General features: G+C 35.9%; 1 protein-coding gene across 1 annotated transcript in view; it reads left to right on the forward strand.

Annotated features, from left to right (window-relative positions):
* Positions 1–1,474: 1,474 nt before the first annotated feature.
* Akap3 (A-kinase anchoring protein 3) overlaps positions 1,475–17,105 on the forward strand; it is an 18,233-nt gene continuing 2,602 nt past the window's right edge. The window contains exons 1-3 of the mRNA XM_015500631.2: positions 1,475–1,575; positions 3,746–3,841; positions 9,589–11,871. Of these exons, the coding sequence (XP_015356117.1) occupies positions 3,746–3,841; positions 9,589–11,871 (2,379 nt within the window). The 5' untranslated portion in view covers positions 1,475–1,575. The remainder of the gene's footprint in view (positions 1,576–3,745; positions 3,842–9,588; positions 11,872–17,105) is intronic.

A 17,105-nucleotide genomic window follows, 5' to 3' on the forward strand; every position in this document is an offset into this window, starting at 1 on the left:
CCTGAAATTTTGTATATAGGTGATTTTCTGTCCTTTAATAGATAAAATGAAGTATCATTTGCTCTTCTATTTCCCACCATAGGGATATTATTTCCAGGATAGTATTACCAAGTTTTGAACTTATAAAGAACTTTATGAATTCACTCATTGAATCCACTTAGCTTTTAAACTCTTCTTCATTTCCACTTCATTTTTGGAAATGTATGCATTGATTTGGAAATCTGAAGGTCTTGTCAAAAAGAATTTAAGTACCTCTTTATATGTGCTATCATCCAGGACAAGTCAGTAGCAAGTTTCATGGATGCAGATAAACACACAAAAGACAAAAGAAATAGCATAAAAATATGTGGATTAAGTGCTGAGTATATTTTATTAGTAAGTGTACTTTCTGTAAAAAGATAAGAGCCCTTTGGGGATGTTGACGTATTTGATTTGGAATTGTAAGATCTGTTAGGAAATCACTGGGTAAGCCTTTGGGGAGAACTTATTCCCAAAAGGAGTCAACTTTAAGAAGACTGAAATATATAATTTACCACGATCACAAGTTTCAGCAAACCATTTCTTTTTTGTTCTCAGATTCTCCAATTTGAGAAATAAAGAAAATGAGCTATCTGGAATTAGAAATGGGAAGAATTTGTATATTCATTCTTTCAGCAGTAATTATTAAGCACCAACTTTAAGGTACTAGCTATTATTAGGGACACTGAGATGAGTGCCTCTGTCCCCATGGAGCCATCTAATAAAGGAGATAAAATATATGTGAGCAATTAAAGTATTAGATAAGATGCAAAGGTTGAAACAAAATAAGATGGAAACTTCAATGAAGCAGTGATCATCATATTCAATTAGGCATTTAAGAAATATTTCATGGATAGGGAATCTTTTGTCCTGGGGTTTAGAGAGACATTATTGGGCTGAGAGGATGCTGAGTGGATATTCCAAGGAGAAAGCACAGTGCCTTCTGTTGTAATGTCTTGATAGAGATAGTAGAAGGAAGTTGATTGAATTGAAAGACATTACCTGTGACCTCCGTGTATACTATGAGGATGTATATTTCAAGTCTTTAAAGGAATACTTTCTATTTTGAAACCCATGAATTCAGGGCACTTATTATTCACCATCTCATCTATTTCCCAACTTTCTATTCAAGCAGATTTTAAATGAAGCTGAAAAATTTGTAGTGTCCTCATTGTTAAATAAGCCTATATACCAGTGATTGCAGGTGGAGAACAACAGCAGTCATTAAAAAACTATTGGTCAGGGAATGGAACCTTTTTTGTCATCTGGGAACTCTCGAAATGTGCCAGGAATAAGATGTGGATTCTTTCTATGAGATTTCAATGTGATTTTGTACCCATCACTTATGTGCACATGTGAAAAAATTGAACAAATCCAAGTTATTTGTTAATAAGAGCAATTGGGCTCATACGTAAAATTAGTCATTTTTATCTTTGTCTTTCCATTGCAGATTCCTTATATATTACATGGCAGGAGGGGTGGGTAAACTTAGGGATAGAGAAGACAACAAATTAATCAAGAGCTTTCCTCTTATATCAGAATCTGTTCTCAGGAAAAGTAAGTAATCACATGATTTCTTAATTTTCTTCTTTTTAAATTGCAGTCGATTGCTTAAATAAGTCAGTAGATCCTATTGATTTTGTTTTCTATTAGAAACAACTCATTAGGATGAAATGTAAGAGGGAAATTAAGAGACACATTCTTGGCTCTCACTTGCACTGTTAATGATCTAGGACAATCTGCTTTCAGGCCAACCCATTCTTTGGCCAAATATTAGTGCCATTAATTCCTTTCTTCATGGTCATGATGTAAGCATAAGAATATTTATATAGTAGTGAGCTGCTAATATCAATACAGGGTTTATTTCATAAACATTAACAATTTCCTTGTTAATGTAACAAAACATTAAAAGAGGACACTAAAGATGGTTGGGAAGTCTATCTCAGGAAAAAAATTAAGGAAAAAAAGCAAATAATTATCTTTATGAAGCTGATCAGTCTTTTTCAGAGAGGGTCTCTCCAGAGAAGCTCTAGCCCAGGAATTAATTCTGTATACACATTAGAATCACCCAGAGAGCTTTTAAGAAATTCAATGTTAAGTTTCCGCAAACCAAAACCATTGTAATAAATTTTCTGGAAGTGGTAAATCAGATTCAATATTTACGTGGTTCTTTGAGTGATTCTAAAGGTTAATCAGAGTAATGAAAAGCTGTCTTGCTAGCCAAATAATCTGAATCCATGACTGAGCTGTGAAACGGGTACAAAGCCTTTTGGGGACAAAGAATAATAGCTCTAGATGATCTTATATTTTCTTTACAATAATTATCTGTAATATTCTCTATAACAAAAGTAATATATTGGCAGGTGTGCTTAACCATGTGTGTAGTCTGCCTATCTTTTTGACTTTATAATGAGGGACGATGTCTATCCCACCACAATCCAAAGTCTTTTAAAACAAATATTTCTAGCTAACCAGATAAACACTCCCTAATAATGTTTCACTTATTTCAAGCAATTCTTTATAAAACAATTTCACTATTAAAAATTAGAATATGGGGGCTGGGGTTGTGGCTCAGTGGTAGAACGCTTGCCTCACATGTGTGAGGCCCTGGGTTAGATTCTCAGCACCATATAAAAATAAATAAATAAAATAAAGGTATAAAAATGCTTTAAGAAATTAGAATACGTGTTGGGCTTCATTGTAACAGATTTTTAAACTCATGTAAAAGTGTATGTCTGTTTCATGAAGATGGTAAAGACATTAGGAAGGAAAATAGTGGTTGTTGTATTCCATCTCACTTATTGATAATAAAAAAAGGGAAATTTCAGTGCAGATGCCTAGAAGTGAAAGTCTGACGGAAAATGAGGGCAAAGAGAAGTTTTAGATTATCAGTTTGTAGTGCAAGTCATCATGATAGCTGGCCATGTTTTCAAAAACTGTCAAGTTGAAATGTTGTGGTGAGTAGAAAAGACTAAAGACAAAGGTGAAAAGAGTATATGGAATAAGGACTGTGGTGCTCACTTGTGAGGTGAGGTGATGAAAGCAGCAAGTATAAGTGATTTAAGAAAAATAACTACAAATTGAAGACCATAAATGTAGTAGCTAGAGGGAGGCTTAGGGTAGAAGAAGACAACTCAAATGAATCTCAGCTTTCTGTCTCAAAAGACCAGAAAGATGACTGAGTTATTACTTAGATTGGAAAATAGAGCAAAGTGTTATGAGGCCTGTGAACGAATTGTCATTAGCAAGGATATTGCTGCATCCATGGACACTGGCTGGTGCATATGATATCTCTGCTTTAGCCCAGGATCCTTATCAAATTGGAGGGGGAGACTAGTTTTAAGAGCTACTAAACTTACTGCTAGTATAAGTAAGATAGTGCTCTAGAACTTAATAGAAGTAGAGAATCTTTTACTTAAAAATAAGAACAGACAAGTTAAAGACTTAAGGAGCAGGACAGGTTCATTCATTTAACAAATATGTGTTAAGCACCTATAGTGTATATCAGGCATCAGCCTCATCACTAGAGAGATTAAGAACTCTTTCTGCAGTTGAGAACCAGGGATGAAGATACCCAGAGTAAGGTGGGTCTGAAGCAGCCCTTGAGATTGGTCTTTATTGAAATCATTGCTCCTATTTTTTTATACCTCAGCCATTCACCTTTCTTCTCCTTATTTTGATATAACCTTTCCTTTTGACGACTATTTTCATTTCTTTCTACTTCGAGATGTCAGAAAGGGTTGACTGGTTACAAAGCCAAAATGGAGTATGCAAAGTTGATGTCTATTCTCCTGGAGACAGCCAACCCCAGGACTGGAAAATGGTAAGCATCAACCTCTTAATGAACACTAGAGATATGTGGGCTCATCAAGAGTAGCCTTATTCGTTCTACCACCACCACCACCCACCTCTTTCTATTTTTGGAGTTTGAAGGGATGGATGTAGACTGTATTGACAGAAGAAATGTGGGTACTTAGTTTTCCGGTCAGTCACTATGGCTTGATTCTTAAGAAAAAAATGAGCTCTTTTGGAATAAAAATTTCCCAATTTTTCCCAACAAATTCTGTAGTTTTGTATTGGAAAAATTATCCATCATATAGCTTTTCCATTAGTTATATATGCTATAACTAATAGAAAAAAAGGAATGTATTACATGTGGAATTTTGTTTAGTTTTCAGACAGACAAAGATTGGAAGTTTCTCCAGGTCTTGTAGAAAATGTTTTCTGAAATGTGTGGGATGCCTTAAAATTCTGAGAACTTTAAACTTTCATCTCAGGAGCACTTTCAGTCTACCTTTACTATTCGGCAAACATTTTTTAAATGTTTACTTACTATCAGGCACTGTATTAGTCAGGATCCAATCAGAGAATAGAACACCAGTAGGCTGGGTGCAGGAGGCTCCGGAGGCGGAGACAGGAGGATTTCAAGTTCAAAGCCAGCCTCAACAAAAAGCAAGGAACTTAGCAACTCAGTGAAACCCTGTCTCTAAATAAAATATAAACTAGGGCTGGAGATCTGGCTCAATGGTCAAGTGCCCCTGAGTTCAATCCCCATATCCCTCCCTCGCAAAAAAAGAAACCACGCTAGAAATTTAATATTTAAAAAGTGTTTACTAGTAAAAGATAATTAACTGCTAAAACACATAAAAGAGAAGTTTAGGAACTGAGAAATAACAAATGCAGAAAGCAGGTACTACCCACAGGCTGAGAAAGAGTGAATAAGGAGGAAACTAAGAACTCAACAAACTCCCTCCCTCTCAACCAAGGCTGCTTCAGGTGAAGGGAGTGAGGCTACCACAGGAAGCTTGGCAGAGGCTGCAGAGGGGCCAGAAGGGTAGCCCTTTCCTTCTGCCATGACCATGCAGTGCCTCATTGATAAAGACAGCTGCCAAAAGAGAAATTTTTGAAGGACCCAGCCCAAGCATCACAAAGCAAGGCAAAGTGGGGTGGATATGGAGTTGGAGACAATAAATAACTGGCATAGACACTGTGGGATGTTAGGGTCAGAGACAAAAATAAATTAGAATTCTCTGTCTTTAAGGATCTTATAAATCTAATGCAATCACTATTGCAATCTTTGCCTTTGGCATTAACATTTAGCATACACTTTTTATATTTATTTTTTAGTTATAGGTAGACACAATATCTTTATTTTTATGTGATGCTGGGGATTGAACCCGGTGCCTCACTCATAGTAGGGGAGCGCTCTACCTCTGAGCCACAACCTCAGCCCCTATCAGACACTTTTTTTGCATATAATATTATATGATCCATCTTCTATTTGTCCCAAATCTATTTTCTCATCCATAAGAACCTAAAAAAGAAAACATTAACAAATCTACAAAAGGCTTTAAAACTTATGGACAATAAATACTGAATTTCGATAGTATATGCGTCAACCCCAAAATGCTTCTGTTTAATCTTTTATTGACCCCTGCCTTTCTATGTAGAGAATTAAAAGGCAGATCAGTTTCAGTGTTAAATCAAGTGAACCAAGATTCCTTGATGTTTTCATGAAGCAAGAAGCACTCTGAGGAATGCAAAAAAGAACAGAACAATTTCTGTCCCTATGAGCTTTTCCATTCACATGTGAAAATGTAAATGTAATTTAAAGGCTCTAAATAACTACTGCATATTAATAAAAGACAGTTCGTGATTTTTGCCATGTGGATTTTCTAGACAGTAATTACTCTAGGTGTTTTAAGAATGGATCATTTCAAAATGGGAGTTGGCCAGAGAAAATTGTATGGGGGTATATTTGATTGATTTAGATATGGAGAAGAAAAACAGGACAGGGAAGTTTACAGTTGGCTTAAACTAAGTTGCTGAAGCAGAAGATGGCTGAGCAGAGAAAATTAAACCCATCAACCCTTTTCTCTATTCTCCTTCATGGACATGAAATTTTGCTTGGCCTTAAGAAAGACTGAAAAGATTTGGCATCCTCCTTCCCAGAATACTATTATGTAAGAGGGGGATGGCTGCAGGAAGCCAAAGGAGACTGAAGGATGGGTGGTAGATGTATTTACAGAAAAGGAAATGTGAGTACTTAGTTTTCCACTCAGTCACTTTGGCTTGATCAACCACTTTTGCAAATTTCTCATGAATTTGGTGAAATAATTGATATAGGTTGTACACATTTTAGATTTTAACATACAGAAAATGAAAACCTATAAACACAGCAAGCTGACACAATTCTATGCACACCATTGTAAAGCTCTAGGCTGTAGGTTTATTGTGGTTTAGTGTTCTGTGAAAAAAAAATTGACAAGAATTAAAGAATAAACCCCACATCTGCATTATAGAGCTTCACTGTAAATAGTTCAGCCTAATTGTGGAAACATGCCTATTTGTGTATGTGTCCTAAAGTAAATAACTAAGTAATATTAAAAGGTAATTTTCTACCAAAGGCCAAAATCAACACCCTCATACAGATATGAAAATGAATATACATTAAAGATTTTATTTAGCTCATTAGTGAGGATATTGGTGAGGTATTATAATCAGTTCAAAGGAGAATTGGAAAAGATATTTATATATCAGAAATATTGAAATGAACGAACAGAGGCAAAACTGGCCTCTTCCACTATGAGAAAGGGGGGGTCAGCTGAACCTCCATTGGGCAGAATTTGCATGTCTGCAGACAAAAATTATTTTTGCATTGTTTTTCATTATTTAGAGCTTACAGAGTGTAAAATAGCTCCCACTGAATCAGAATCAGATAATGTGTAAGGCTGGAGACAAAGCTTGGTCTATGGATAGTAATCTATAGATGATACCTAGTTTTCTATTGAAGCACAAATTTTTTTCCCAAGTCTCTCCTCCATCTTGATAAAAATAATTGCAATGTAAGATTTTTCTTAATCACAAAATAAGGCTGTTCTCATCAGATTTGGTCTGATTACATAGATGCAGTAGTCAACTAGGTTGACCACCTTAAGTTTGTTTTTCTGGAAGTTTTCAGGAGAAATTGGATTTTTTTAAAGCATCTGTTTTTTTTCTATGGTGAGAACAGAAAATCAAGCCCAAGAAAACAGACTCCACCCGGTTTCATCTGCAATCTTAGAAAAACAGACCTGTGCACAGTTTGCTTTCTCTAAAACTATTGTTTCTGATAGTCTCTACCACTTGTTTTAATCAGAACTTTTAACCAGAGTACTTTGTATTCTTTATACTTCACAAAGAGAATGAGTGAGGGGTAGAAGTATATAACTGAACCCTCCCACCAGCTGAAGTGCAGATGAGCAGAACTCAGGGACACACGTGAAGTCAGCTTTCTACAGCCACACATCCCTGCTGCAACATCTCTAAGTGATAAAAATGAACATATTTATTAACAAACCCAAAGATATAACCTCACTATAGTAAGAAAAAAGCATATAAACTTTATGCTTAGCCTTAAGTGCTTCAGTATTGGAATTATAATTCAGTATTATGTAAGATATTGATTGGAAAGCTATCACCAAGCCAACACACTGTAAAACACAGTAACTGGTGAAGTGAAACACAAATTTTCATCAGCTTAAATATTAAATAGAAGTAATGCTAGATTATTGGATATGTATAACTTTGTATGAATTTATAAAGAACAAGTGAAGTAAAATAAAAATGTGGACTTGTATTTTGCTTAATAGTGATAAATCAGAAAAGACAAAGATGTTTTTATTAAACCAAAATTTTTAACCCTTTCTCATTTGCCAAAGGTTTACCTAACTTATGTGAACTTGAGTTCCTAAAATGTTTCTGAGGTTAGGCTCTATAAAAATACTTTTTCCCTCTAGCATAGGTATATTAGAATACATTAAAATCCATTAATTGAATCTACTGGGTATGTTGGTGGGAGACCCAAAATCACCAAACAATAATTTTTTGAGAAGGGTAAAATAATGGCATATATATATATATATATATATATATATATATATATGAACAGATGTTAAAGATTTTTTAAAAAAGAAACTGATAAGGTTCAAGAAATACATGTAGATAAGAAAAATTAAATTCTATGTAGGGGAGGCAAAACTGTGAAGAGGAAAACAATCAGTCAAACCTCTCCTTGTCTATAGCAAGAATTATATTTTCTTGCTGTCAGTTATGTACAGTTTACAGTGTTATAAAATAGCTCCAAGAAAATAAGAGTCAGATAATGTGGAAGGATGTACTGTAGATAATGTACAGTTTTCCACTGAAGCACAACATATTTCCTATCCTATTCAAGAGAACCATTGGGAAGATTTTTGAACCAAGCTATTAACTATTAGCTATTAGCCCAAACATGAAAACAGGAAGCTTAAAGCAGCTCAGCAGAGGGTTAGTGCAACTGCTCCTCTCCTTTCCACGACACAATAAGGAGCCCTGGGGGAAGAGTCCAGTTTTAGAGGAAGAACTAGATTTGAACAAGAGCCCCATCAGGTATTCTATGTGAGATGCTAGCCGAATCATTCAGCTTCTCTGTCTCTGTTCCCTTACCTGTGAAGCTGGAAGAGTGAAACCTTGTTATAGGGTGAGTATGAGGATTAAATAATATATAAAACCATTTAGCACAGTCCCTGACAGACACTACAAGTATTTAACAAATGGTAGCTAGTAACTTTTAATTTAGTAATAAACTGTTAATTTAGTGAAATACTAGTAATTCAGTAATAAAAATACTAATTTATTCTTTAAAGATGAACCATACATGTGGTTATTCTAGATAAGCATATAAACTACAAGGATCCTTTACATTTGATAATACATAAGCCACTTCCACAAACATTATTTTATTCTATATTCAAGTGAAGAGCTTTTCATTATACAGATTATATACACTATATGCATTTAATTATCATAGCTAGTGTCCATCAGTCTGTATTCACACAGAACTAATAAACTGCCCAAGGTAAAAACTCCTCAATTTTGAATCAGACTATTAACTTAATTGGTATCGGCTAGACCACTGGAAAGCCATTAAGCATATCCACATTGTGTTATGGAGCCTGGCATAGTGATTCATCATGCACAATTTTCCTTGAATTTTCTCAATTTTTTTAAAAACTATACTTACAATGAGACCTAAATAGAAATGTGTAAGCCACAAACAATAGCAGTTAATATCAATACAAGAAAGAAAATCTGATTCACTTCAGATGCTAACTAACTCTTCTATAGGGCTTGTGACTATCAGATCTTTCGGACATATGTTCTTAGAAGCAACAGAATGTATTTAGCTGAGGGCATGGGCTCTGGAACCAGACTGCCTGTGTTGCAATCCCTCCTCTATCAACAATTAACTATATAACTTCAAATGAGTAACTAACCTAACCTCTCTTTCTTCCATTTTCTCCTCTGTAAAATTAAGATAATAAGAGCTAACATTTGGATTTAATATGAGGATAATTCTAAGTGAAATAATAGTCTTAAAATATTTGGACGAGTGCCTGATACATAGTAAGCACTTAATATATGTTGTTTTTTTGTGATGACTGAGCTGGCTTGAGGGGTGACAGTTTTTGTAACTGGCCTTTGAGGTTTTCCTGAATATCCCATATCTTTACTTTGTTATAGTCGGATGAAACCTTGTCTGTTTTTAAGGAAGCGTCAACAGATCCTGTCAGAGTGCTCAGCTGGCTCCGCAGAGACCTGGAAAAAAGTACAGCAGAATTCCAAGATATTAGATTCAAGCCTGGAGAATCGTCATTTGGTGAGGAAACTGCCAACCCAGGAAACAGAGGTTTCTGTGTAGACTATTTCAACAACCCCCAGAAGGGCAGTCCAGGGAGATTGCATTTTGAGGTAACTCACAAAGAGACTCCCTCCCAGGACCCCTGTCCTCAAGCTGGTAAAGGGAGTTCAGTCGATGAAGTTTCCTTCTATGCTAACCGCCTCACAAATCTAGTCATAGCTATGGCCCGCAAGGAGATCAATGAGAAGATCGACGGCTCTGAAAACAAATGTGTCCATCAATCATTGTATGTAGGGGATGAACCTGTACCCAAAAAGAGCCTGAGTACAGTAGCATCAGAGTTGGTGAATGAAACTGTCTCTGCATGTGCCAATACAACTTCCCCAGACAAGGCTCCTGGCTCTGGAGACAGAGCCTCCGGATTATCACAGAGTCCCCCAAATTTGAAGTACAAGAGCACTTTGAAAATCAAGGAGTGTACCAAGAAAAGCAAGTGTCCAGATGACAAGTCCGCTTCTAAGAAGTCTTTCTTCTATAAGGAAGTGTTTGAATCTCGGAATGCAGGTGATGCCAAAGAGGGTGGAAAGTCCCTACCTGGAGAGAAAAAGATGTTCAGTGGGCAGGAAAGGCCTAGTGACTTTACAGCTTCCGTTAGTCAAGGGATCATGACCTATGCCAATAGTGTGGTATCGGATATGATGGTCTCTATCATGAAGACACTGAGGATCCAAGTGAAGGACACAACTATTGCCACCATCTTACTAAAGAAGGTACTGATCAAACATGCAAAAGAAGTCGTCTCAGATCTCATTGATTCCTTCATGAAGAATCTCCACAATGTCACCGGGACCCTTATGACTGATACAGACTTTATCTCAGCTGTGAAAAGAAGTCTCTTCTCTCAAGGAAGCCAAAAGGCTACAGATATCATGGACGCCATGCTAGGTAAACTATACACTGTGATGTTTGCCAAAAAATTCCCTGATAATCTCCGGAAAACCAAGGATAAGTCAGAGAGTTATTCCCTCCTCTCCATGAAAGGAATAGACCGAAATATGAAATTTACAATGAAATCTGAAGCTAAAGTGAAAGAAAAGACATATTCGTCAGGCAAACCAGAGAAGGAGAAGACTTGCGCTGAAACCCTGGGTGAGCATATTATCAAAGAGGGGTTGACCATGTGGCATAAAACTCAAAAGAAAGAGTGTAAATCTCCAGATTTCGAACCTGCAGCTACCAACAAACAGAAAAGTCCTGCACCAGACATTCCCTTTGAGTGTCTGGATCCTTGCAGTTTCAGCCCTTCTCTGCATTTCCCAGAGATACCAGAGAATTTTATGTGTGATTCAGACTCCTGGGCCAAGGACCTGATTGTGTCTGCCCTGCTTCTGATTCAGTACCACCTGGCTCAGGGAGGAAGGATGGATGCACAGAGCTTCCTTGAAGCTGCTGGCTCCTCCAACTTTCCCATCACCAAGACCCCTGTAGTTTTAGATGAATCCAGCCTTAAGACCCCTCACGTGGTATGTGACCAAGAACAATCAGAAAAGAAGGATCTAATGAGTGTTTTCTTCAATTTTATCCGGAACTTACTTGGTGAAACTATTTTCAAGGGTGACAATAGCTGTGAATCCAAGGCTCCAGAAAAGTCAGATAAGGAAAAAGATTGCAACCAGGGTGAAAGACCTGCGACCCCTTCCCCCAAATTATCTGAAGGTGATGAGGCTGGTGCCTTTTCTGGGCTGACCAAGATGGTTGCCAACCAGCTGGATGGCAACATGAATGGGCAAATGGTAGATCATCTGGTGGACTCAGTGATGAAGTTGTGTCTCATTATTGCCAAGTCCTGTGACTCTCCCTTGGCAGAGCTGGGAGATGAGAAAAGTGGGGATGCCAGCCGGCCAAATTCAGCCTTCCCAGAGAGTTTGTATGAGTGTTTACCAGTCAAAGGCACAGGAACAGCAGAGGCTCTCCTACAAAATGCCTATCAAGCCATCCATAATGAACTGAGATGTGCATCAGGACAGCCCCCTGAAGGATGTACAGCACCCAAAGTGATTGTCAGTAATCACAACCTATCTGACACAGTTCAGAACAAGCAACTCCAAGCTGTTCTTCAATGGGTAGCTGCTTCTGAGCTCAATGTCCCGATTTTGTACTTTGCTGGTGATGATGAAGGGATCCAAGAGAAGGTAAGGAAGAAAGGTCAGAGGATTTCGGGAAGATACACTACGGGTTAATTGGAGTTTTAGGTTCTTTTTTGCTTTCTGAATGGAAATATAGCCACAGGAGGGGTAGAATGGAAACAGTAAGAATTTTAAGAATGTGCCTCTCGGCGGAGATAATGAATGAAGTAAAATTAAATTTTGCCCAATCAGAGGCATCTAAAAGTAGGGAAATATAAATGATATTTTTCTCTGTTTTCTGCATTTATTGATGGGAGTACACAGATGAAGAACCTCTAAAGACTTAATGAAGGAGTCAGATCAAAGTCTGGGCCTGAGGCTGACTTTCAGATAGGACAGAATTACCAAAGAATAAGGCAGAACTTTTGGAAAGCATCCCTGGGATATGTTGAGGATGGAGACAGAGGGCTTGGATATTTGACCTTTTCAAATTTGTCACTAATCTTAGCTTGTTGTCTAGTAGTATTGGGGATCTGGATGGATTCAATAAATAATGGCTCTTCACCCTGAGTCCTGAATCAGTTGAGAAGTAAGACTAAACAATAAGGATTATGGAAAATCCATCTATCATTGTTATTACTGATAAAGATAAGAAAGTGTTCTTCCAAGCTCTTGCTCCTTCACCAGTCTTCCAATGAGCCTTGGAACTGCTTACCTAAGGGACAGTTTGAGTCTGGAGAATATGCATACTTTACATGTTGATGCTGTATCCTGGAGTGAGGGAACCTCTGAGAGACCATCCCTACAACTACCACTTTTTCTCTTTCTCTCCCTCTCAGCCTCTCTCCCCTTTGGATTATCTCTTGATTGAGAAAAGTGGAACAATGGCTGTTATCAGTCAAGTACTAAGGGGTGGCACAAGAGGCTAGGATTTTTTAGAACAATTTATCTTCAGGGCTGGGCATGTAGCTCAGTAGAGCACTTGCCAAGCATGCACAAGGCCCTGGGTTCAATCCACGGCACCAGGGGGGGAAAAGGAAAGGAAAGAAAGTAGGAAAAAGAAAAGAAAGAAGGTAAAAGAAAAGAATATCCTAAGAGAAACCTTAAGATGTAGAGAAAGAGTCTTTCTTTCTTTTTTTCTTTAAACATAAGATATTAGTAATGGGAATCATCTGTAGAACTCAGGAGATCTAAATGTATGATTGTTTAAAAAAAAAAAAACTTTAACATATGACGTTAANTTTTTTTTTTTTTTTTTTTTTTTTTTTTGTAAGTAATGTTAGTAACTCTTGTAACTAGGTTACTGGGTTCATTGGATAACTTGGGAAGACAAGATTAGATAGCACCCAGATTAGGCTACATCAAGCCTATACAAGAAATTGTATGATCTTAACTTCAGCCTTAGCAACACTTTTACTCTTAGCCAGACTGTGTTTCTTATTCCAAGTATTATCTGTGGACTACCAACATTGGCATCCTTTGGGAAATTGTTAGAAGTGCAAAATCTCAAGCTTTACTCTAGATCTACTGGATTGAAAGCTTCATTTTGGCAAATACCCAGGTGATTTGTGTGTATGGTTCATGTTTGGGTTAGAGGACAGAATATGAAGTTCCAATACTAGATATATCCCTAAGGCTTCTTGGCAAGCTCTGTCTCCTTATAGGATTTTCAGTGTACATAAGACAACTATTTTGGTACATGGCAATTAGCTGTGCAGGAGTGGGAAGAGAGAAGATGAGGCTGTATTAAGGCAAAAACTTTAGACTGAAGAAAAAAATCTAAAAACAAACATAGTGTACAGTGTGTGAAAAAGGCATTTGTTTTGTAATCCTCTGAAGGTGGCTTTGAACTTGCAATCCTCCTGCCTCGGCCTCCTGAGCTGCTGGGATTACAGACATGTGCCACCATGCCCAGCTATAGCCAGCTTTTAAGTTGAACTTATACACAACACATTCCAGTTTTAGATAATACTGAATCAGAATGTCTGTAATATATTCATCTAAAATAGGAACAATAGACTTGTGGTCCCTCCTTACACACGCGCGCGCGCACACACACACACACACACACACACTTTTGTCCACTCTAAATATACATTCATCTATTCTTAAAAGAAAAGAGTAAAAGAATGGACAGCAATGCAAACTTCAACTAATGAGATTTGCATTAAACATTAGCATATTTTAATAACAGTTGGATGACAAATACACCAAAGAAATTACCTAAAGGTGATATTTTTTTGCTAAGTGATTAGTTATGCAAATATTCTCATGTTGATCCAGGTGATGGAATCTAATAAAAATGGGGTACATATGAACACCGTTCCCTTAAATAAATTTGTATTTATTTTTAAATAGATATTGTGTTTGCATAATGCAGAATCCAAAAACACAAAAGGATGCACAGTGAAAATTAAGGGTGTTTCTACATCCTAGTACCCTCCCTGAAGAAAAAAACTTTTCTGATCAATTTCTTGTTCATTAACAGAAGTGCATATTCATGCACAAGTAAATGTACATATTATTTTCTAGATAGTCACAATTGTATATATAGATATATATATACTCACATATATATGATGTAAGATTCATCAATATATGGATATACCTTCTGCAACATATAGAGCTGCCACATTTTAATAGTTTTATATTACTTCATAGTTTGAAGGTTTTGTAACTTAACTCTCCCCTATGTTTAGATATTTCAATTGACAATATCTTGCTACTATAATCAATGGAAATAAAGCCTTGACTATATATAATTTTGCACAGGTTCAAATGTACCCATATGTGCTAAATACCTAGGAAAGGAATTTTAAGGTTACTTTGTGTATGATTATGTGTATTTGACATATATTACCATGTTGCCTTCCATACGGCTTGACCAATTTTCACTTCTATTTAAGTAATTTGAGAGTGCCTATTTCCCCATGTTTGAACCAAAAGAGTGCACTAAACTTTGGATCTTTGCCAAGTGTTGCTTTACTTTACATTTGTTTTACTAGAAATTAGGGTGAATATCATTGTATATGTTTAAAAATCATTTGAATTTCCTACTTGGGGGATGAATTTTTTGTTCATAACCTCTGCCAATTTTTCACTGCGTTGCAGGTCTCTTTCTTGATTTTTAAGAATTTTATATGTTATAAGGAATCAGCCATTGTGATATTAAATACTAATCTTTCCTTTGCCATTGGTCTTTTTATTGATGTTTTCTGTTTTAGGTTGGTGTTGCCACACAGAATTTAGTCAAATCTAAGATAGTTTTTCTTTTATATTTGCTGGGTTTTGTCAGATTTTTGTAAAGCATTCTTGCTATGCCATATTAACAAACTTTTCTGTTTTCTTTTGATGCTTTTATTTAAGATTTTAATCCATTTTTAATACTTTTTTATATAAGAGATGAAATAGGAATGCAAACTGGCTACCTGTCTTTGATTCTTTTTTCTGAATTTTCTATTGTTCTATTAAATTGTCTGTCTCTTCTTGGACCCATCACATACTATTTTATTCACTGTAATTCTACAACATTTTACAATAACTGATAGGACTGGAACTCCTTAACTATGCCAATTTTCTAGGTTCTTACCTGTTTTCATTTCCAAGTTTCCACTCCTTCTGCAGGCAACCACTGATCTGTTATCTATATTTTAGTTTTGCCTTTTTTTGACATTTAATCTAATGGAGCCATAAAATAAGAGTCTTTTATATTTGACTTTTTATACTTACCATGTCTTTGAGGCTCATCCATGTTGCATGTTATCAGTAGTTCAATTTTTATTAGTGAATAATATTTTACTTTATGGATATACATTTTTGTGTTCATTCATCAGTTAATGGAATTTGGATTATTTCTGGGTTTTGTTATTATGAATAATGCTACTATGAGCACTTACATGAAAGTCTTTGCATGGATATAGGTTTTCATTTCCCTTGAGTGGATACTGAGGAAAGGGATTGCTACAAACTCGTAAGTGTAATTTCTTAAGAAATTGTCAAACTGTTTTCTAAAGTGGTTGTATCATTTTTCCTTCTCACCAACCATTTATGTGGGTTTCAGTTTCTCCACATTTATGTTAAAAGTAATCTTTCATTTATTATAGCCATTATAGTGGTGTCTCATGATGGACTAATCAAGCATATGAAAATTAGAATGATTATAAGGATATTCTGCATATTTTATGTACTCATTACCCATTAATATCTGTTCTTAGGGAAAATATCTATACAAACCCTTAGCCCATACTTTGATTGGGTTGTTTACTTCTTGTTTCAGGTTGCAAGATATCTTTATATATTCTGGAAACAAGATCTTTTTCTGATATATGATTTGCAAGTGTTTTCTCTCAACTGTGGTTCGTGTTTTTACTTAATGGAAGTCTTTCAAAGAGAAAAATTTTTAATGATAAATACTAATTTATCATTCTTGGCTTTTATTGCTGTGTGCTTTTGGTATAGAATCTAATAAATCCTTGCCTAACCAGTTGTTCATGACTAGGGAAAATTTTGACCCCCAGGGGACATTTGGCAGTATCTGGAGACATATATGGCTGTCACAACACGAAAGAGGGTTGCTAGTGGAGTCTAATGGATAGCAAGGCCAAGAATATTATTAAACATCTTACATTGCACAAAACAGCACTTCAATAGAATTATCTGACCTGTAAGGTCAATAGCACCAACAATTAAAAACCCTGACCTCTATCCCAAAGTCACAAAGATTTTCTCTTTGTTTTCTTCTAAATGTTTGTTCATTTTTATCTCTTATTTCTATTGATCTACTTTGATTTAATTTTTGTGTATGATGTAAAGGAGGGGTCCAAATTTATTCTCTTGCATGAGGCTATACTGGTGTCTTGGCACAATTTGTTGAAATGATCCCAATGGCTTTTCTGACTCCTCTGAATTATCCATCCCCTTTTCAAAAACTCAAATGACCATAAACATTAAATTCAAATTTATTGTAATTAATGTTTGCATGGCACATTTTTTCTATGATTTTACTTTTAACCTACTCACATCATTATATTTGAAGTGCTGTTTTTTTTTTTTGTTTTTTGTAGGAGCATGCAGTTGGGTCCTGTTCATGTTCATGTAGACAAAAACATGTCCAAATGTAGGTTCACTAATTTCTTATGTTTAGATTTAAATATACTAGTTTATTATTTATTTCTGTTTATTTTCTCTCTTTTTCCATTGTTTGAACATTTTTAATATCCCATCTTATCTTTTGTGTTTTTTACTTTATCTTTGTGTAGATTTTTAGTGATTCTCTATGGATTATTTTATATATATATATA

The sequence above is a fragment of the Marmota marmota genome, unplaced genomic scaffold (genome assembly GCF_001458135.2).
Source record: "Marmota marmota marmota unplaced genomic scaffold, marMar, whole genome shotgun sequence".
Lineage (NCBI taxonomy): Eukaryota > Metazoa > Chordata > Mammalia > Rodentia > Sciuridae > Marmota > Marmota marmota.